Source organism: Erythrolamprus reginae, chromosome 3, assembly GCF_031021105.1.
Source record: "Erythrolamprus reginae isolate rEryReg1 chromosome 3, rEryReg1.hap1, whole genome shotgun sequence".
Classification (NCBI taxonomy): Eukaryota; Metazoa; Chordata; class Lepidosauria; order Squamata; family Dipsadidae; genus Erythrolamprus; species Erythrolamprus reginae.
In genome coordinates, this window is record NC_091952.1 from 5,919,583 (window position 1) to 5,940,701 (window position 21,119).

A 21,119-nucleotide genomic window follows, 5' to 3' on the forward strand; every position below is an offset into this window, starting at 1 on the left:
TTGTATGCCGCCCCTCTCCGAAGACTCTTTCCATCATCTCGTAATCAAAATTTGGGCGCTTGGCAATTGGTTCATATTTATGAGGGTTGCGGAGAGGGGTGGCATACAAATCCAATAAATAAATAAATAAAATGTCCCACAGTCACTATTTTGACAAGCAAAGCCCATGAGAAAGGTCAGATTCACTTAACAATCATGTTACTCACTTATAACTGCAGCAGAGAGTAACATGGGGGGCAAAACCAACTTAAAGCCTGGCTGATTTAGGAATGGAAATGTTGGGCTCCATTGTGTGTGGTGGACTATCAAGCCCAGCATTCCCTCCAAGCCCCTGAGGACTACAACTCCCAGCACCTTCAAGCTGGAAAGAGCAGAGACCCCAGTCAGGCCCTTGATTCCCGACCGTCTCTTGCTCGGACTGACCTAGCACAAGGCACCCCGGACTACAAACCCCGTCAACTTAGCTTAAGCTAAGTTCCTGACTTAGCAACCATGGGGTTTGTAGTCCAAACGCTTGGGCGGGTGGTGGTGGTGGAGAAGCGGTTTTCGGCCCATCTGGGAGAGAAGATGGCTTCACCATGGAAACGGGTGCGGGGGGGGGGACGAGCGAGCGAGCGAACTAGCGAGCGTTGCCCCGGCAACGAGAATGCCTCGCGAGAGTTTGCCCCCTCTTTCTCTTTCTCTCTCCCCCCCACCTCTTTTCTCCTCCTTCAAGCTGTGCGCGTGCGCGCGAGCCGCCCAACCAATGCGACGCCGAGGGCGCGGCCATGTGACCCAGCGCGCGGGGTCTGCGAAACGGGGAGGCTTCCAAGAAGAGGTGCGTGAGGGGAGTATGTTGAGGCCTCGCGGGTTGGAGGCTCTTCTGGGTTGGCCTGGGTTCTTTCCCCGCGCCTGAATAGAGCGCCGGGAAAGCCAATATCTCCGAGTCCGGTCTTGCCGGAAAGGGGTGGGTGGGCTCAAATGAGGGGGTCTTTTTCTACCCCTCCACGAAGGGTTTGAGGCCTGTCATCCCCCCCCCCCCCGGTCTCTGAGGGCCTGGTGGAGGGGAGGACTTGACCCTAATGAGCCTCTCTGGAAGGAGGGGGGGCACCCACTGACATGACTATAGGACCATTTATGTCTGTAAGACTGAAACTTGTTGCTTGTATCTTTAAGATTTTTATTAATATTGATTGTTTCTTCATTCCTTATTTGAGCCGTATGACAATCATTAAGTGTTGCACCTCATGATTCCTGATAAATGTGTCTTTTCTTTCATGTACACTGAGAACATCTGCACCAAATACAAATTCCTTGTGTGTCCAATCACACTGGGCTAATAAAGAATTCTATTCTATTCTATTCTATTCTATTCTGAAAGGAAAGCGAATACCTGAGCGAGCCAACAGAAGTCTTCCTGCCTTAGAAGAGAATGCTCCAACAGTGGAGGTTATGCAGCCCTTTGTCTAAAATGATATTAGGGAGGTGGTCTCCAACTTTGGCAACTTTCAAGACTTGTGGACTTCAGCTCCAAGAATTTTCCAACCAACTGCTGTTTGTTTGTTTGTTTATTTATTCAATTTTTATGCCGCCCTTCTCCTTAGACTCAGGGCGGCTTATAACATATTAGCAATAGCACTTTTTAAACAGAGCTAGGCTATTGCCCCCACAATCCGGGTCCTCATTATTTGATTTTTATACCTCCCTTCTCCTTAGACTCAGGGTGGCTTACAACATGTTAGCAATAGCACTTTTTAACAGAGCCAGCACATTGCCCCCACAATCCGGGTCCTCATTTTACCCACCTCAGAAGGATGGAAGGCTGAGTCAACCTTGAGCCGGTGATGAGATTTGAACCCCTGACCTACAGATCTACAGTCAGCTTGTGTGGCCTGCAGTACAGCACTCTACCTGCTGTGCCACCCCGGCTCTTAGGTAGAATAGATAGATAGAATTCTTTATTGGCCAAGTGTGATTGCACACGCAAGGAATTTGCCTTTGGTGTATATGCTCTCAATGTACATAAAAAGATACATTTATCAAGAATCATGAGGTGCAACACTTAATGATAGTCATAGGGGTCAAATAAGCAGAGGAAACAATATTAACAAAAATGTTAAGGATACAAGCACCAAGTTACAGTCATAAGTGGGAGGAAATGGTGATAGGAATGATGGGAAAAAACTAGTAGTAATAGTAGTAGTAGTGCAGACTTAGTGAATAGTTTGACTGTTGAGGGAATTATTTGTTTAGGGAAAACCTATTCTTGTGTCTAGTTGTCTTGGTGTGCAGTGCTCTGTAGCGACGTTTTGAGGGTAGGAGTTGAAGCAGTTTATGCTCAGGATGCGAGGGATCAGTAAATATTTTCACGGGCTTTATATTAATAATCTGAAAGGAAAGTGAATACCTGAGTGAGCCAACAGGCCTTCCTGCCTTAGAAAAGAATGCTCCAACAATGGAGGTTTTTAAGAACAGTGTGAACTACAGTCAACAGAAGCAGCTTCCAGTACTGCACCATTGTGCCACCAAGAGGACAGCCATTTGTCTAAAATGGTATAGGATAGTGGTCTCTAACCTTGGCAACTTTAAAACTTGTGGACTTCAACCCCAAGAATTCCTCAACCAGCTTCGCTGGCTGAGAAACTCTGGGAGTTGAAATCCATAAGTCTTAAAGTTGCCAAGGTTGGAGAGCATTGGTATAGGGTTTCCTGCCTGAGCAGGGGATAGAACTAGAAGACCTCCAAGATTCCTTCTAGCTCTTTTATACTATCTATTCCATTCCCATCCCTTGCCTTATCCTTTCCTACCCTGTTCCTATCCTATCCTATTTAATATATGTAGTTCAGGGTTGAAAGGAGAGGGCCTTGGCGACCTATGTTTTCCCTGTACATGTTTCCTGGAACTGGAAAAGGTGCAAAAAAGGGCAAGAAGTATGATTATGGAAATGGAGCCCTTCCCTTATGAAACCAGGTTGCAATGCCTTGCTCTCTTCAGCCTTGAAAGACGGCGTTTAAGGGGTGACTTGATTGAAGTGTATAAAATCATGCATGGGATATAAAAGGTGGATAGAGAAAAGTTCTTTTCTCTATCACACAATACTAGGACGAGGGGGTACTCCCTAAAGCTCATAGGTAAGCAAGTGAGGACAAATCAAGGGAAATATTTCTAGGGTCACTGGTTTATGGAATTCACTTGCAGAAGAGATTGTGACAGCTGTCAGCCTGGATGGCTTCAAGGCAGGATTAGACAGATTCATGTATGCCAAGTGTATCGGTGGGAAGGAGAGTTTGTAGCTATCTCCATAGAAATTTAAAAATATGTAATTCATGACTGGGTCAAATCTATTGGATTTCTTAAAACTGAGATTTTAAAGGAAATTTTTGTGGTGAGATGGGCAGTAAACAAATTTAATACAGTGATCCCTCGATTTTCGCGGGTTCAAACTTCGCGAAACGACTATACCACGGTTTTTCAAAAAATATTAATTAAAAAATACTCCACGGTTTTTTTTCTATACCACGGTTTTTCCCACCCGATGACGTCATGCGTCATCACCAAGAGTCACTTCTCTCTCTCTTTCTTTCCTGTCATTCTCTGCTTCAATCATTTTCTCATTTCTCTTTTTTTCTCCCCTTTTTTCTATCATTTCTCTCTCTCTCTACCTTCCACTCTCCCCCCTCTTGCTCTCTCTCTCTTTCTCCCTCTCTCCCTCTCTGTGCGAACGCCTGCCCCGCCTCTCCTGCAGCCCCCTCGCTGATAGCTGGGACGAAAGCGCTCTCAGCTAAGGGACTGTGAGAGGGGAGGGGCAGGCATTCTCAAAGCACTCAGAGCGGCTAGCGGCCGAATGAGGAGGATGAGAAGCCGTAGCCGCCAGCGCTGCTGCAGGAGGACCCGTGTCCCAAGAAAGCCGGTGAGAGGGGCGGATCGGGCAGGCGGGGGTTAGCAGCGAGGGGGCCAGAGGCGCTGGGGGGCGGGGGCAGCCGCCATTCAAAACAATCTTTGCCGGCCTCTGCACTTTCGTCGCTCCCCGCCCCCAACTTGAAGCCCGGCTCCTTGCGCTGCCTTGAAAAAGGGTGCGTGGGGGTAGTTTTTGGCTGTCCATAGCCAAAAATGGTGTTTTTACTTCCGCACCGCTATTTCGCGGAAATTCAAATTTCGCGGGCAGTCTTGGAACGCAACCCCCGCGAAAATTGAGGGAACACTGTACATAAATAAATTTTTTAAAAAGGAACTTTCACTGCTGAAGTAGAATTGGGGAGATTATGAACTGTCTTGTTGATATTTAGTACTAATGGAACAATATTTTTGATTTTAGGATTTGTGATCCTGAGGTGCCAAATGAAATATGCCCGAAATAAAATTAAATGGCATTACTATCAACTTTCCATTCCCACCCTACGAATGTCAGGAGGCATATATGTCCAAAGTAATTGAGTGCTTGCAAAAGGTAAATATTAGATGAAATCCTAAGTAAAGCATAATTCAGCTTACATGCGTGTGAAATGAAAGACACCTTGAAACATGCAACATATATTCATTACATGGACTGCCTTCGAAGCTTCAAGTGATCAAAATAAGTGTTTTAGCAATGTTGCATCTATGCTATGACAGCTGTATGGATTTGTTTAAGTCCAATTCAAAATAAGTCCTATTGCCATCTTGAGCCTTACAACCTCCAGGTACCAGAATAGGAGACTAGCAGCATCATTTAGTATGCCAGGGGCAGAGAGGTACAATTGAGAATCAATAAAGGACAATAAAAGTTGGCCTTCTCCGGGTCCCGTTGACCAAACAATGTCGTTTGGCGGGTCCCAGGGGAAGAGCCTTCTCTGTGGCGGCCCCGACCCTCTGGAACCAGCTCCCCCCTGAGATTAGAACAGCTCCCACCCTCCTTGCCTTTCGCAAACTCCTTAAGACCCACCTCTGTCATCAGGCATGGGGGAATTGAAATATCTTCCCCAGGCCTATACTGTTTATGTATGGTATGTTGTGTGAATGTTTTTAAATTATGGGTTTTAGCTTTCTAATTATTGAATTTGTATTTTACACTGTTTTTCTGTTGCTGTTGTGAGCCGCCCCGAGTCTGCGGAGAGGGGCGGCATACAAATTTAATAAACAAACAAACAAACAAACAAATAAATAAATAAAATATTTGAAATGAGTCCTTGATGTTCTCTGAGCTTGGTTTTCTCTTGCAGACATTTTATGACTTAACTAGGTAACATTATCAGTGCCAGAAGACAGTGGGCTTTCCTCTGCATTTATATACCTTTGGCTTGCCCTTGATAGTGCTGGTGGGACTATTGTTGGTGATTCCTTGAATAGCCCATTGTTGGCTCTTTGATTTCTTGTCTGAGTTGGTATTTCTCTGATTGGCATGTTCTCTGATTGTTGGTTTAGCGTTAATATTGCTGTTAATCTGAAAGTAGGAATTTGCTTTCAGTTTGTGTTTTAGTGTCTTGCTCTATCAGTGTTGGTGGGGATGATCTTGGAAATTCTTTGGTTGGGTTGTTTGCTTCTTTGGCAGTTTCTTGATTGGGGTATTGTTTGCTTCTTGATTGTTGATTTGAAGTTAATCTTAGGGGATCAGGCTCATCTGAAGTTAATTTTAAAGGATAATCTATGCTCATGTGGATGTTGATTGCTGACGGAGAATGGTCTTTTTGCTCCCTATTGATTGTCTAGTCTGTAGATATTGTTATTGATATTGTAGATATGTGTTTATTGATGGCTAATTTGTCAGAATTCCTGGCTTCTAGAAATTCCCTAGAGTTTTTGGTCCATGGATGGGAATTAGGACACCTTAGCAGGATGATAGAAGTGCTAGATTTTTTGTCTTTGTTTTTATGGTTTGTAGTTTTGTTATGATGAGTTGACCAGAGTCAGGTGTTATGGGCAGCAGTACATATATAATAAATAGATCTTGTTATCAGAAAATAAAGATGGCTTTGCATCATTCATCATGGACGCAAAACTTGTTGCTTGTATCCATACCATTTATATTAATATTGATTGTTTCCTGATTGCTTATTTGTACCTGGATTATCATTGTTTTACCTTATGATTCTTGACCAATGTATCTTTTCTTTTATGTACACTGAGAGCATATGCACCAAGGGCAAATTTCTTGTGTACCCAATCACATTTGGCCAATAAAGAATTCAATTCAATTCTAGTCTAGTCTAGTCCATCCAATCTTAGAGAAAGATCCATGCTAGTTCTAAATATTAACAAAGACAAGGTTATTTCAGTCAAAATACTTAAAGCGACTTTGTAATATTTCATAAAAGATCTGACATAGCTGGTTACAAAAATTACCATACTGTGATTTAATTGATTAATCCAGAATTAATCTTGAAAATAATCTTAGAGGACTTAGTTTTGAGCGATGATATATAGAATTGTTTTGAAAGTATTGCAGCTATAATAAATACGACCTTCTAAACTCAGAAATAGAATTGGCTTAGTTAACTGTATCGACATACACGTTTTTGGATTCTGAATATGTATATTTTTACCCTATGTAGAACAAATGCATTTGGAACATATGAAACCTGCTTAGCACTTCCTGGAAAGAAGCTTTGTTTGAGCCCCTTCTCTTATCAGTGCCAGCCATGTTTACATGAGACCTGGAAATAGAGAAGGGGTGGTGGGTTCTCTTTTCTTGACGAAAGGAAAGAAACACTTACGAAGCCCTTATGTTCATGCAATCTGTTCCTAAATTTTTAGTAAGCCAGAAAAACTTTCTGTGCCAGCTTAATACTGCAAGGTAATTTTAGGTAACGACTTTGCTCATCGACTGTTTTGCAAATGTTATCATTTCCCTAGTCAGGAGACTTAGCATCTTTTTGAGATCAAGGGGTCTGTCTGTCTGTCTTCCTATCTGTCTATTTTTCTGTTCATCCGTCCACCCACCCATGTCTGTCCATCTATCTATCCACTCACCCATCTCATAGAAACATAGAAGATTGACGGCAGAAAAAGACCTCATGATTAATCTAGCCTGCCCTTATACTATTTCCCGTATTTTATCTTAGGGTGGATATATGTTTATCCCAGGCATGTTTAAATTCAGTTACTGTGGATTTATTTACCACGTCTGCTGGAAGTTTGTTCCAAGCATCTACTACTCTTTCAGTCAAATAATATTTTCTCATGTTGCTTCTGATCTTTCCCCCAACTAACCACAGATTGTGCCCACTTGTTCTTGTGTTCACTTTCCTGTTAAAAACACTACCCTCCTGAACCTTATTTAACTCTTTAACATACTTAAATGTTTCAATCATGTCCCCCCTTTCCCTTCTGTCCTCCAGACTATACAGACTGAGTTCACTCAGTCCTCCCTGATAGGTTTTATGCTTAAGACCTTCCACCATTTTTGTAGCCTGTCTTTGGACCCTTTCAATTTTATCAATATCTTTTTGTAAGTGAAGTCTCTCTCACAGAGGGGCTATACAATTTAATCAAAACATTAAAGCCAAATCATTTTGAGATTAAAATTCAAAAATGTAAAACAACAACATAACGTTGCAAGAGATGGAGAGGTTAAGAATTGTTAATGTAGACTGGGGAGGAGTTCTCGGGGGCTAACCAGCCCCATGACCCTGAGCTGCTGTGTCCTTCACGTAAGGCTACAAATTCAGACTTTGACCCCTTTGCGGCAGGCCAGGGGATTGGAGGCTTTCCTCACCCCTGGGAGTGAGAGGGGAGCAGGGGCAGCCACAGAAAGGATTTGCAGAGCAATAGGTTGGCTTTGCTGTTGCAATATGTGGTCTTACTATTGGTAGGAGGGCGATTGTCTGCTTACACGTCGCAACGTGAAAGCTTGTGTAACTTAAAATACCATTATTGATCGGTTCACTTCTTAGGGTTATTGACTGAAAACAGTAGGTTGTATCCCGTGATTGTGTAAGAAGAATACAAACTAATTTTCCTGCTGTGTTTCTCCAGGGAAAAGGAGCAGTCTCTTGAACAGTGCAGAGCCATTAATTCGGCAAGGATGGGTGTTTTGTTAGGGGGTCACATTTCTTTTTGAAAACCATTACTGCATGAGGCATGACCAGTAATATCACAATGTCACTGGAATGCAGGCAGACAGGGTGGTGAGGAACACATTTTTTTCAGGATTTTCTGAGAATAGAGGTTAGCGGGGCAGAGGGGCACCATTGTCTTAATTGTACCTTCCAAACTCCAGGTTGGTGTTGAGCCCTCTGGAAAACTTTAGGAGTCAAAAAATGCCAATTAGAAGATTGCATGAAGACTATTCAGAGAATCTTTGACTTACAAGAATTCACTCAGTGACTGTTCAGAGTTACAGTGCCCCTGTAAAAATATGACATGACCTGTCTTTGCACTTATGACCATCTTAGCAATCCCCAAGGTCAGGTAATCAAAATGTTGTGCATTTGGCTAGCGGCAGGTGTTTCCAGCTGTGGCGGCGTCCCCGAGATCTCGTGACTGCCACTTGCAATCTTCCCACCTGGTTTCCAACAGGCAAAGTCAACAGGGGAAGCTGGATCCACTTAACAACCGTGTGACTTTAATAGCTGTGGCAGCAAGAACTATGAGATTTGCTTAATGATTATGGTGATCCCCTTAGCTATCATCTCAAAAAGAAGTTCATAAAATCAGGCATGGCTCGCTTATTTATTTAATTTACAGTATTTAATTGGATTTGTATGCTTAAGGCAAGGCAATTGCTTAAACAATTGGCTTGCTTAACAATGGAACTCCTAATTGTCTATGGAGGTTCTCCGTCATCCAGGTCATGGTTGGCCCAAAGGTACTTTTTCAGGAGGCAGCTGGACTTTTCTTGTTTTTTTCTTTTGAGAATTTTGAGAATGTTTCGCTTCTCATCCAAGGAGCTTCTCCAGCTCTGACTGGATGGCAGGGAATAGAAGGATTTATATTTCTTGTAGACAGCTGGTCATTTGCATTCTTTTAGAGGGTTGTTGAGGTCACCTGGAGGTTCTCTGTCCACGTTTTGGACAGAGGGGACTGTTGGTTTAAAAGACATAGAAACATAGAAGATATGGAGCCATATCTGCCGGCACGCAAGCCGTTGCCCTAGCTCAGCTCCAACATGCATGTGTGTGCCAGCCAGCTGATTTTTGGCTCACACAGAGGCTCTGGAAGGGCGTTTTTGGCTTCCAGAGAGCCTCCGGGGGGATAAGGGAGAGGGCGTTTTTACTTTTCCCCAGCTCCAGAGAAGCCTTAGGAGCCTGGGAAAGAGCCTACTGGGCCCTCCAGAAGTTGGGAAACAGGCCATTTCCGGCCTCCGGGGGGTGGGAGAAATTGTTTTTGCCCTCTCCAACCATTGAATTATGGGTGTGGGCATTCCCGCAGGCACAATGGTGCGCATGCATGCTCTTTCCGCACCCAAGGAAAAAAAGGTTTACCATTACTGGCATAGAATGACTTTATGGAAATGTTTATCCTCTTCTGGTACTTCAGTAAATATTTATTTCCCCCCCCCCCCCCTTTAATTCTCATTTCAGCAAGTGAATGGGATCTTGGAGAGCCCCACAGGCACAGGGAAGACATTATGCCTCCTGTGTTCGGCCTTGGCATGGCGAGAGCACTACAAGGATGCAGTTTCCGCACAAAAGATTGCTCAACGATTAAAAGGGGCAGAGCTTTTTCCAGATCAGCCCTTGTCGTCTTGGGGCAATGCTGTCACAGGGACTGAAGTTTCAGGTATTTCCTTTTAATTTGGAAGCCCTCGTTAACATTTGCAATAAGATGTAAGGATGTAGTAGCAGATGTAAGGATAAGTATCAGTAATAGACCCCTAGCAAGCAGAACTCCAAGGCAGGGAATGTTCACCATCACTTTTGAGTGGGGGGGTTAGACTAGATGACCTACAAGGTCCCTTCCAACTCTGTTACTATCTCTCTCTGTAAAGATAGTAAAAAAACCATGCAGTCTCCTGTAATAGGTGGGCAGTTGGACTGTAAATTCCCAGATTATCTCCACAGGCTAAATTGTTACCATAGCACCAGCAAAGAAAAGCAGATTGACGATATATTTAGTTACTAAAAAAACTAAACAATTTTTTTCCTTCTTCTTCTTCTTTCTCCCTCCTGCACACGGCTCCTTTCTCACTTTCTCCGCATGACAGCTTATTACAGTGATGTCCCCAAAATAATTTATGCCTCCAGAACACATTCTCAGCTTGCTCAGGTCATCGGTGAATTGAAGAATACTGTTTACAGGTAAAGAAAGAATCTCGACTTCCAAGTGTAAAAAGTGCCTGGGGTTTTATAGCCGTCTCACCTTATTTATTTCAAAAGCATCCCTGTTTATTGCAGTGATCTGCAGAAGCTGCCTTGCCCTGCAGCCACAGTACACGAGCACTCCCGAATAAAAAGCAATGCCACTCCTGGATCAGACCAAAGGATGATGTTTGTCCACCGTTCTGATCCGCAGAGGCAAATCAGATTCTCTCTTGGAAGCCAAACAAGCAGAACCTAAATGCAATATTACTTTATCTCAACCGCTGCTTGGGGGCTATTGCAAATGGTAATGGGGATCATAAATAGCTTAGACGACCGTTAGCTATTGGTGATTTATCCAGCTGAGCCTATTTCATCTCTATTTAAAAACAAAGTTGGCATCCATCGCTCCGTCCCGTCTCGCGGTGCATTTAATGGTAATTTAACAATGTTGGTTGAAGTATTTTCTTTTTTATCTGCGAGGATTTATATCATTCAGCTGTGCTTAAGGGTAACCGAATAACAGTCGGAGATCTTAGAAGTTTGATTAACAGAATTGGAAGGGACCTTATAGGTCAATTACTCCACACCCACACACAACACCCAAGCAGGGGACCCTACATCTTTTCTGACATATGGAGGTCCAGTCTCTTCTTGAAAGCTTCCAGTGATGAAACTCCCACAACTTTTGAAGGCAACTTTTTTTTTTTAAAATAAAGTTTTATTTTTTCTCCACAGTTTCCAGATATACATCAATACATAAATAGTGGTACCTCTACCTAAGAACGCCTCTACTTAAGAACTTTTCTAGATAAGAACTGGGTGTTCAAGATTTTTTGCCTCCTCTTATATAGAGCGCTGGTGAGACCCCATTTGGAATACTGTGTTCAGTTCTGGAGACCTCACCTACAAAAAGATATTGACAAAATTGAACGGGTCCAAAGACGGGCTACAAGAATGGTGGAAGGTCTTAGGCATAAAACGTATCAGGAAAGACTTAATGAACTCAATCTGTATAGTCTGGAGGACAGAAGGAAAAGGGGGGACATGATCGAAACATTTAAATATGTTAAAGGGTTAAATAAGGTCCAGGAGGGAAGTGTTTTTAATAGGAAAGTGAACACAAGAACAAGGGGACACAATCTGAAATTAGTTGGGGGAAAGATCAAAAGCAACGTGAGAAAATATTATTTCACTGAAAGAGTAGTAGATCCTTGGAACAAACTTCCAGCAGACGTGGTTGGTAAATCCACAGGAACTGAATTTAAACATGCCTGGGATAAACATATATCCATTGTAAGATGAAATACAGGAAATAGTATAAGGGCAGACTAGATGGACCATGAGGTCTTTTTCTACCGTCAGTCTTCTATGTTTCTATGTTACTTAAGAACCATTTTCTACTTAAGAACCCAAGCCTGGAAAAATTTCCAAGGAAATTTGAGAGCGGCACGAAGGCCCAGCTAGTTTCCTGCCGTTTCCCCTTTAATCCCGGCCATCTCAAACTTTTCTGGGCTGCCAGAGGAGCCTTTCGGTGGCGTTTAAGGAGGCTTTGGCAGTCCAGAGCAAACAAAGCATTTTCCTTTCTTTGGGCGCTTGGAGAGGGAATAAACCTCTGCCAGCGCCTAGAGAAAAGAAATGCTCCCTTCGCTCTGGGCAGCGACTGTCCTCCTCTTCTTCCTCCTCCTCCTCCCACCCAAATTCCAAGCTTTTATTTCTTTCCTAATGGGTTTGCATGCATTGTTTGATTTTACATTGATTTCTATGGGAAAAATCGCTTCTACTTAGAAACTTTTCTACTTAAGAACCTAGTCACAGAATGAATTAAGTTCTTAAGTAGAAGTACCACTGTTCCTTAAAACATATCAATATTTTTTTTAAAGCTAAAATATAAAACGTGCCACGGTTTTTCTTGATCCGTATTTTGACATTGAATGGAAACGCCCTGAATCTTTTGCTGTTATTGTTGTTGAAACAGACCCAAAGTTTGTGTGTTGGGATCCAGAGAACAGCTTTGCATCCACCCTGAAATTCGAAGCCAGGAAAGCCTTCATATGCAGGTAAAATAATACATGCACAATAATGCTGGCCCAAAATTATTCTGTTACTGTTACGATTGACAGGGAGTTCAGCCACCCTATTACATCCTATTCTTACCCCATCATCTCTGTGGGTAACCCTGTCTTCCAATACTGTATATCTCTATCTTTTATTGTGGGCCATCATAATGCAGTGGTTAGAATGCAGTATTGAAGACTACTTCTGCCAACTGCCAGCAGTTCAATTCTCACCAGCTCAAGGCTGACTCAGACTTCCATCTTGAAGTCGATAAAATGAGCATCCAAGTTATTGTGGGCCATACGTTGACTCTGTAAACCAATCAGAGAGGGCTGTGAAGCACTACGAAGTGATATATAAGTCTAAGTGCTATTGCTATCTCCTTAAGAGGGCCTTCTATGAGTAGTGTGGTGGCCTAGTACTGAAGTTGTTCACCTCCCACTCAGAAGGTTGAAAGTTCAATCCTAGGTAACGGCAGATGTTTCTCTCCTAAGGCAGGAAAAAAAAATCGACTGTGAGCTCTGTGTAGGTGTCAGGAAGGGCAGCTGGCCAATAAATGCTCAGGTCCATCTAGTTGCTCTAGTCTACCCGGAATTAAGGAATTACAGGGTTGTAAAAAGAGAGTAATGTTGTACATACTCCTGGTCAGTTGGAGGATGATGAAGATATTGAGGACTCGGATTCAGATAGTGTTTATGAATTAGTGGGGGGCCCAGGGTTACAGGTAGTAGAACAGGTGGGAGGCCAGCCACAGAATGGGGCTATGAGTTCAGGATCTAGCGAGGGAGAATCAGACGTTCGCTGGGTTAACCCTAAATTCAGAAGGGCCCAAAAACGTAGAGAGCAGGTGTCTGGAAGAAGATATTAAGGAGAGGAATGGGTTAAATACTGTAGTGATGTATTTGGCACGTCAGGGGTCAGTGGGGAAGAAGGGTGGAGTTTCAACGTTGCCAAAGAGAAAAATGGAGGTTTCTCTTGCTGCTCTCAAGTAAGCAAAAGTATTCTGCGTTGATTAACAGTCAGGGCTGCTGTTTTAGAAATCATGCTGTTAGGAAAATAAATCTTGTTAAGTGGAGAAGGAGAAGGAATGAGAGAAATGCAGTTAAGGGAGATAATGGACCAACAGATACAGTGTCTGTATGAAATGTGTTTGAATTCCAGAAGAGCAGAGAAATAAATGGAGTTTCTTTATTCATGAAATAATGCATTTAATAAGAGTTATTTGTAATTGCTAAATTTCTACCAGAAACCAGAACAAGTAGGGGGCTTCTTCTCAAAGCATGGGGGTGTTCAACCATGGCTGCTTTAAGACCTGGGCACTTGAACTCCCAAAATTCCCCAGCCAGCCAGGTAAAGGTAACATATTCCCCATCTCGGAGCTAAGTAGACAAATCTACTAATAAACCTATTTTGGTTCCACTGTGTGATGCACTGAGCTGGATTTTAATTGATTTGCAGATCCACTTGTGTCGTACGAAAGTGTCAAGTCGCTCGTGTCCATTCTATAACAATGTGGAAGGTAAGGATTTGGATATTGGCTGAGGTTGTGTTGTATTTATTTATTTATTTATTTATTTAGTTAGTTAGTTAGTTAGTTAGTTGGTTAGTTATTTACTTATTTATTTATTTATTTATTCATTGATTGATTGATTGATTGGATTCGTATGCCGCCCGTCTCCGGAGAATCAGGGCGGCTAACAGCAACAATAAAGCAGTGTACAATAGAAACATAGAAACATAGAAGACTGACGGCAGAAAAAGACCTCCTGGTCCATCTAGTCTGCCCTTTTACTATTTCCTGTATTTTATCTTACAATGGATATATGTTTATCCCAGGCATGTTTAAATTCGGTTACTGTGGATTTACCAACCACGTCTGCTGGAAGTTTGTTCCAAGGATCTACTACTCTTTCAGTAAAATAATACTTTCTCATGTTGCCTTTGATCTTTCCCCCAACTAACTTCACATTGTGTCCCCTTGTTCTTGTGTTCACTTTCCTGTTAAAAACACTTCCCTCCTGAACCCTATTTAACCCTTTAACATATTTAAATGTTTCGATCATGTCCCCCCTTTTCCTTCTGTCTTCCAGACTATACAGATTGAGTTCATGAAGTCTTTCCTGATATGTTTTATACTTCAGACCTTCCACCATTCTTTTAGCCCGTCTTTGGACCCGTTCAATTTTGTCAATATCTTTTTGTAGGTGAGGTCTCCAGAACTGAACACAGTACTCCAAATGTGGTCTCACCAGCGCTCTATATAAGGGGATCACAATCTCCCTCTTCCTGCTTGTTATACCTCTAGCTATGCAGCCAAGCATCCTACTTGCCTTTCCTACTGCCCGACCACACTGCTCACCCATTTTGAGACTGTCAGAAATCACTACCCCTAAATCCTTCTCTTCTGAAGTTTTTGCTAACACAGAACTGCCAATGCAATACTCAGATTTAGGATTCCTTTTCCCCAAGTGCATTATTTTACATTTGGAAACATTAAACTGCAGTTTCCATTGCTTTGACCATTTATCTAGTAACGCTAAATCATTTACCATATTACAGACCCCTCCAGGAATATCAACCCTATTGCACACTTTAGAGTCATCGGCAAATAGGCAAACCTTCCCTACCAAACCTTCCCCTATGTCACTCACAAACATATTAAAAAGAATAGGACCCAGAACAGACCCTTGTGGCACACCGCTTGTAACCTGTCTCTGCTCAGAATACTCGCCATTAACAATAACTCTCTGATGTCTATGCTTCAGCCAGCTTGAAATCCACTGAACTATCCAGGGATTAAGTCCAATCTTCACTAATTTATCTATCAGCTCTTTATGTGGAACCGTATCAAAGGCTTTGCTGAAGTCCAGATAGGCAATATCCACGGCACCACCTTGATCCAACACCTTTGTGACATAGTCAAAGAACTCAATGAGATTAGTCTGACACGATTTGCCTTCAGTAAAGCCATGCTGATTTGGGTCCAATAAGTTATTGTTTTTTAGATGCTGATTTATCCTCTTTTTGAGTAGAGTCTCCATCATTTTAACTACAACTGATGTCAAGCTAACTGGCCTGTAGTTTCCAGCTTCTTCTCTACTGCCCTTCTTGTGGATAGGCACAACACTGGCCATTCTCCAATCCTCAGGAACATCTCCTGTTAACAGGGATTGGTTAAACAAATCAGTCAGGGGGGTAGCAATGACAGATCTGAGTTCTTTAAGAACTCTGGGATGGATGCCATCTGGACCCATTGCCTTATTTATCTTTAATCTTTCAAGTTCTTCTAAGACATCGGCTTCTAAGATCACTGGAGCTGAATCCGTACAGCTGGAAGCAATGCTATATCCCTCTATAGTATTATTTTGTAAGGTGTCCTTTGAGAAAACTGAACAGAAGTAGCTATTGAAATGGTCAGCGATCTCCTTATTCCCATTAATGCATGTATTATTCCCGGTACTAAGCTTTGTGATGCTGCAGTTTTTCTTCTTCCTATCACTAATATATCTGAAGAAGGTTTTATCCCCCTTCTTTACAGATTTTGCTATTTCTTCCTCTTTTGAGGCTTTAGCAGCATATATTATCTGTTTCGCCTCCTTCTGTCTCATTTTATACACCTCTCTATCAGCTATACTTCCAGACTCTTTATACCTCCTATAGGCAGCCTTTTTTTCATTGACTATAGCCCTAGTAGTCTGATGTTAGAAACAATTAAAAACCCATTAATATTAAAAAAAAGGCATTTTATATATATATATTTGTTTTCGTATATATATAAATGCAGATATAATATAATATCTCACTTATCAACAGAAATTTTGGTCTCGGTTGTGAGGGTCAAAAATTTTGGGTCATAAGTTGAGGACTACCTACATAGAGTATATTTTAAGAACAGGAACTACGGTGGAAGCTGCAGTCACAGGCTGAGTTTACAAAAAGGTCAGCGGTCTCTTTTCTTGGCACCAGTGCTTGTAATGTGTTGTGTCCCTTTCATCTTGGAACAGTTTTTTAAAATTAAAACCGTGAATGGATGATGAATTAATGGTGCAGTGTTAATGTATTAATCAAATAAAAGCAGCAGGACTTGATTAAAGTGGATTCAGCACAGCAGTTAGAATCTCAAGCCCTATTAAACATAGCCGGTTCCTTCAGGGATCCCCCGAGAGGTTGTGTTGTTTCCTTACCACTGGTCATTTCGTTGACTGACCTGAAGAGATTTGTTTCAAAATAAATTGTATAAAGGAAAAGGCTTAGCAAAGAAGTTGTATGTTCACAATTCCAGAAAATGGGTTTCATTTAAGCCGCCCTGAGACCTACGGGATTGGGCGGCATAGAAGTTAAATCAATCAATCAATCAATCTGGTACTAGTTATGCATAGAAAGCTGCTTTTTTAAAAAAAAAATTGTATCCCATCTTATTTTTGCAAAAAAACTGAAGGTGGCAACCATATACGATACTCTTTCCTCCTCCTATTTTCCCCACAATAACCCTGCAGGTTGGGCTGAGAGAATGGCCCAAAGTCACCCAGCTGGCTTTCATGCCTAAGGCGGGACTAGAATTCCCTGTCTCCTGGTGATTGGTCCAATGTCACTCAGCTGGCTTTCATTTCCTAGGGCGGGACTAGAATTCCCTGTCTCCTGGTGATTGGTCCATTGTCACTCAGCTGGCTTTCATTCCTAGGGCGGGACTAGAATTCCCTGTCTCCTGGGGATTGGTCCATTGTCACTCAGCTGGCTTTCATTTCCTAGGGCGGGACTAGAATTCCCTGTCTCCTGGTGATTGGTCCATTGTCACTCAGCTGGCTTTCATTTCCTAGGGCGGGACTAGAATTCCCTGTCTCCTGGGGATTGGTCCATTGTCACTCAGCTGGCTTTCATTTCCTAGGGCGGGACTAGAATTCCCTGTCTCCTGGGGATTGGTCCAATGTCACTCAGCTGGCTTTCATTCCTGGGGATTAGCCCAAAGTCATCCAGCTGGCTTTCATGCCTAGGGCAGGACTAGAATTCCCTGTCTCCTGGTGATTGGTCCAGTGTCACCCAGATAGCTTTCGTATCTAAAGTGGAACTAGAACTCATTCTCTCCTGGTGATTGGTCCAATGTCACCCAGCTGGTTTTCATGCCTGAGGCGGGACTAGAACTCTGTCTCCTGGTGATTGGCTCAAAGTCACCTCACTGCCTCCCACTTTCTAGCCAAATCCCTTGACAACAGCTACCGTGGTATCAGAATAACATCAGGTCCATTCTCCCACTCCCCTTTGGAGCCTCAAGTAAGGGAGCAGATGCTTCTAGCAAGAGGTACAAGTAGTCCTCAATTTACGACCATAATTGCCCCTTATATTTGTACTGCTAAGAGAGAATTTTGTGAAATGAGTTCTGTTTGCCACTTTTCTTGCCACTATCATTAAGTGAATCGTTTCAATTTGCCTGTTTATTTATTTATTCATTCATTCATTCATTCAACTTCTATGCCGCCCAATCCCGAAGGACTCAGGGCAGCTTACAACAATAATATTCAGAACAATAAGAAGAAGTCGAATATAATATCTAAAATTATAAAAAATGTAACTAATTGTTAAATTAGCAACATGGTTGTTAAGTGAACCTGGTTTCCCCGTTGATTTTGCCTGTCAGAAGGGGGATCACGTGACCCCATGACGCTGCGTAAATACGAGTCAGTCATCCAGCATCTGAATATAAACCACTATGGGGATGCTGCAGTGGTCACAAGTGTGAAAAATAGGTCATAGGTCACTTCTTTCATTGCTGCTGTAATTCTGAATGGTCATTAAGTGAACTGTTTTAAGTTGAGGACCACCTTATTATCAAGCCCTACCTTGCTTTCACTTCTTTCTTTTGAGGGGGGAAAAATTGAGCCAAATAAGTGGATCTGGTCTAAGAAACCAATGCCATGTAGGTCAGGAATCATGAGATGGGAGTTTTAGAATTAGGAAATAAATTAGATTTAAGGAATCCTCAATCTGAGTACTGTATTGGCAGTTCTGTGTTAGCAAAAACTTCAGAAGAAAAGGATTTAAGAAATTTAGGGGTAGTGATTTCTGACAGTATCAAAATGGGTGAACAGTGCAGTCAGGTGGCAGGGAAAGCAAGTAGAATGCTTGGCTGCATAGCTAGAGGTATAACAAGCAGGAAGAGGGAGATTATGATCCCGCTATATAGAGCGCTGGTGAGACCACATTTGGAATACTGTGTTCAGTTCTGGAGGCCTCACCTACAAAAAGATATTGACAAAATTGAACGGGTCCAAAGACGGGCTACAAGAATGGTGGAAGGTCTTAAAGCATAAAACATATCAAGAAAGACTTAATGAACTCAATCTGTATAGTCTGGAGGACAGAAGGAAAAGGGGGGACATGATCAAAACATGTAAATATGTTAAAGGGTTAAATAAGGTTCAGGAGGGAAGTGTTTTTAATAGGAAAGTGAACACAAGAACAGGGGGGCACACAATCTGAAGTTAGTTGGGGGAAAGATCAAAAGCAACATGAGAAAATATCATTTTACTGAAAGAGTAGTAAATCCTTGGAACAAACTTTCAGCAGACGTGGTTGGTAAATCCACAGTAACTGAATTTAGACATGCCTGGGATAAACATAGATCCATCCTAAGATAAAATACAGAAAATAGTATAAGGGCAGACTAGATGGACCATGAGGTCTTTTTCTGCCATCAATCTTCTATGTTTCTAGGTTTCTAGACTATGCAGCTTCTTTTAGCCTGAAGACTAAACCAGGAATGTTCTATTATCTAATCTTAACATAAAAGTACCAGTGTCTTGTTAAGCCGCAAAAGGCCTGATGCTGATTGATGAAACACCAGCGCAGTGATGGTTGCAATTGTTTTAATTTCCAATACACAATATACGAACTTATATATATATATATTTGTATGTATTTTTCTTTTTCATGTAGAAAAAAGCACCGAGAAAGACCTGATCGATCGCATCTTGGACATTGAAGACCTTGTTAAAAATGGAAACAAACACAGGTCATTTCTTCTTAAACTTTATCTCACTTCCTTGCAGACAGAGCTCAGCAACGGCAGGGCTTCGTATTAAGCTGAAATGGCAAAAGGGAAACCAGATTTACCAACGTAATTTGCAGAACCAAAGACAATTTGATGCTTTCTTTTGCTGAGATTGTGCAGAAAGCATGTTTAAATCATTTTATTGATTTCGTGAATGGCCAGAATCCCTATGTTTGTCCCTGAAAACAAATGCTTGATAGCACAAGCTATATTCAAGTTGTTTTATATGCTTTATTGTGATCATCCAAAAAGCAAATTTTATAATGCTCATTATAGGTGACCTTGTGAGAGATTCCTCAGGAATCTATTGCCTCCTCACATCTATATGAAGCTGGGGCAAGGTCATCTTTTGGCATAAATTGTGTTTCATTGCAATGCTGATGACGCCTAACAATAGAAATAACACTTAGACTTATATAACACCCCGTAGTGCCTTACTGCACTCTCTGGGTGATTTACAACATCAGCAGGCTGATGATCAATTTTGAGCCAAACAGAATCGAACCCCAGGCTGTGGGCAGAGTTTGCCTGCAATAATGCATTCTAACCACTAGTAGCAATACATCTCTACCCCGGATCAACCAAGTGATGCTGTCAAGGTTCTTTCTGAACCCCGGGTTCGTATCTCGAAAAGTTCGTAAGATGAGGGGTTCGTATCATGAGGCACTATTTATTGTTATTACTGACTTTTATTATCAGATTTTAACTTTTATTGTTGTTGTATTTATTCCTATTGTTAGCCGCTCAGAGTCCGTTTGAAGTGAGCAGCATATAAATACAATAAATAAATATAGTGTGTCTTTGGCTCAACTACGGCAAGACTGGCTGGCTGTGGGTTTTAAGGCCCTCAAGATTGGGAGATTTATTTTGATCTTCAGTTCTTCCTGTTGTTTCCTTAGTCAGACTTTGAGGCAGAGTGGGTCTCCTCCTGGCCTCACAGCTTCCACTCGAAATGCAGATGACCACCTGGAGAGGAGAACCTTTGCAGATGTTCGTGTTGGGCACCAGTTGCCTCTATTCCTGGACCAGGAATTTGGATGTCAGCCTTGTTGACAATCCCACTGATTGATGCCTGAGTCATCTTATTTATTTTTCTGTAATGGACTCTGCATCAGATTCCCTCGAGGAGCTGCAGCTGACTCAATGTAGCAGTGTGGGCAGTTTGGGTCATTTCTCATTACCTCTGTACAATTGTACTGCTCCCAATAGGATTCTGGTTGCTACCTACAAAGCCTTACAAAGGGCATAATCTTTAATGATTGATGGGACTGTGTGGCTCCCATTTGCTTTGCTCCCCTCACCAAATTTAACAAGAAAGGCAACCTCTGAATCCATTAAAACAGGGGTCTCCAACCGTGGCAACTTCAGCAAAGCGGGCTGAGGAACTCTGGGAATTGAAGTCCACAAGTCTTAAAGTTGCCACGGTTGGCGGCCCCTGCATTAAACAGTGTCAGCATGTCAGACCTTCCCTGTGTTGACATGTGTTTTATGCAACAACCATAATTGGACAATTCTGAGCTGGTTAGCCTTTCATGAGTTATTAAAAACCTGGATGTTCTCATAGGTATTTCGGCCGCATGACCGGGCAATTTTTGCTAATATTGGGTAATATTCCTTACAAATTGGATTTTTATTTATTTTATTTATTTATTTATTTTGTCCAATACACAATACATATTGAAGAGGATAGACATGAAGTATTATATATAAAGAAAAGATATAAAAGTAGAGGAGAAGATATATGAAAGGAAGAAAAGATATATGATATATGAGATAAGGAGAGACAATTGGACAGGGGATGAAAGGCAGGCTAGTGCACTTAT

At 42.1% G+C, this 21,119-nt stretch overlaps 1 protein-coding gene across 2 annotated transcripts in view; it reads left to right on the forward strand.

Annotated features, from left to right (window-relative positions):
- Positions 1-727: 727 nt before the first annotated feature.
- Positions 728-21,119, forward strand: part of RTEL1 (regulator of telomere elongation helicase 1) — a 152,709-nt gene continuing 132,317 nt past the window's right edge. Inside the window, exons 1-7 of one of the 2 annotated variants that reach the window (XM_070744420.1) lie at positions 728-817; positions 4,295-4,426; positions 9,477-9,675; positions 10,100-10,193; positions 12,172-12,253; positions 13,710-13,770; positions 19,182-19,257. In XM_070744420.1, coding sequence (XP_070600521.1) covers positions 4,325-4,426; positions 9,477-9,675; positions 10,100-10,193; positions 12,172-12,253; positions 13,710-13,770; positions 19,182-19,257 — 614 coding nt within the window. In that variant the 5' untranslated portion in view covers positions 728-817; positions 4,295-4,324. The remainder of the gene's footprint in view (positions 818-4,294; positions 4,427-9,476; positions 9,676-10,099; positions 10,194-12,171; positions 12,254-13,709; positions 13,771-19,181; positions 19,258-21,119) is intronic. The other variant, XM_070744422.1, reaches the window with a different exon arrangement.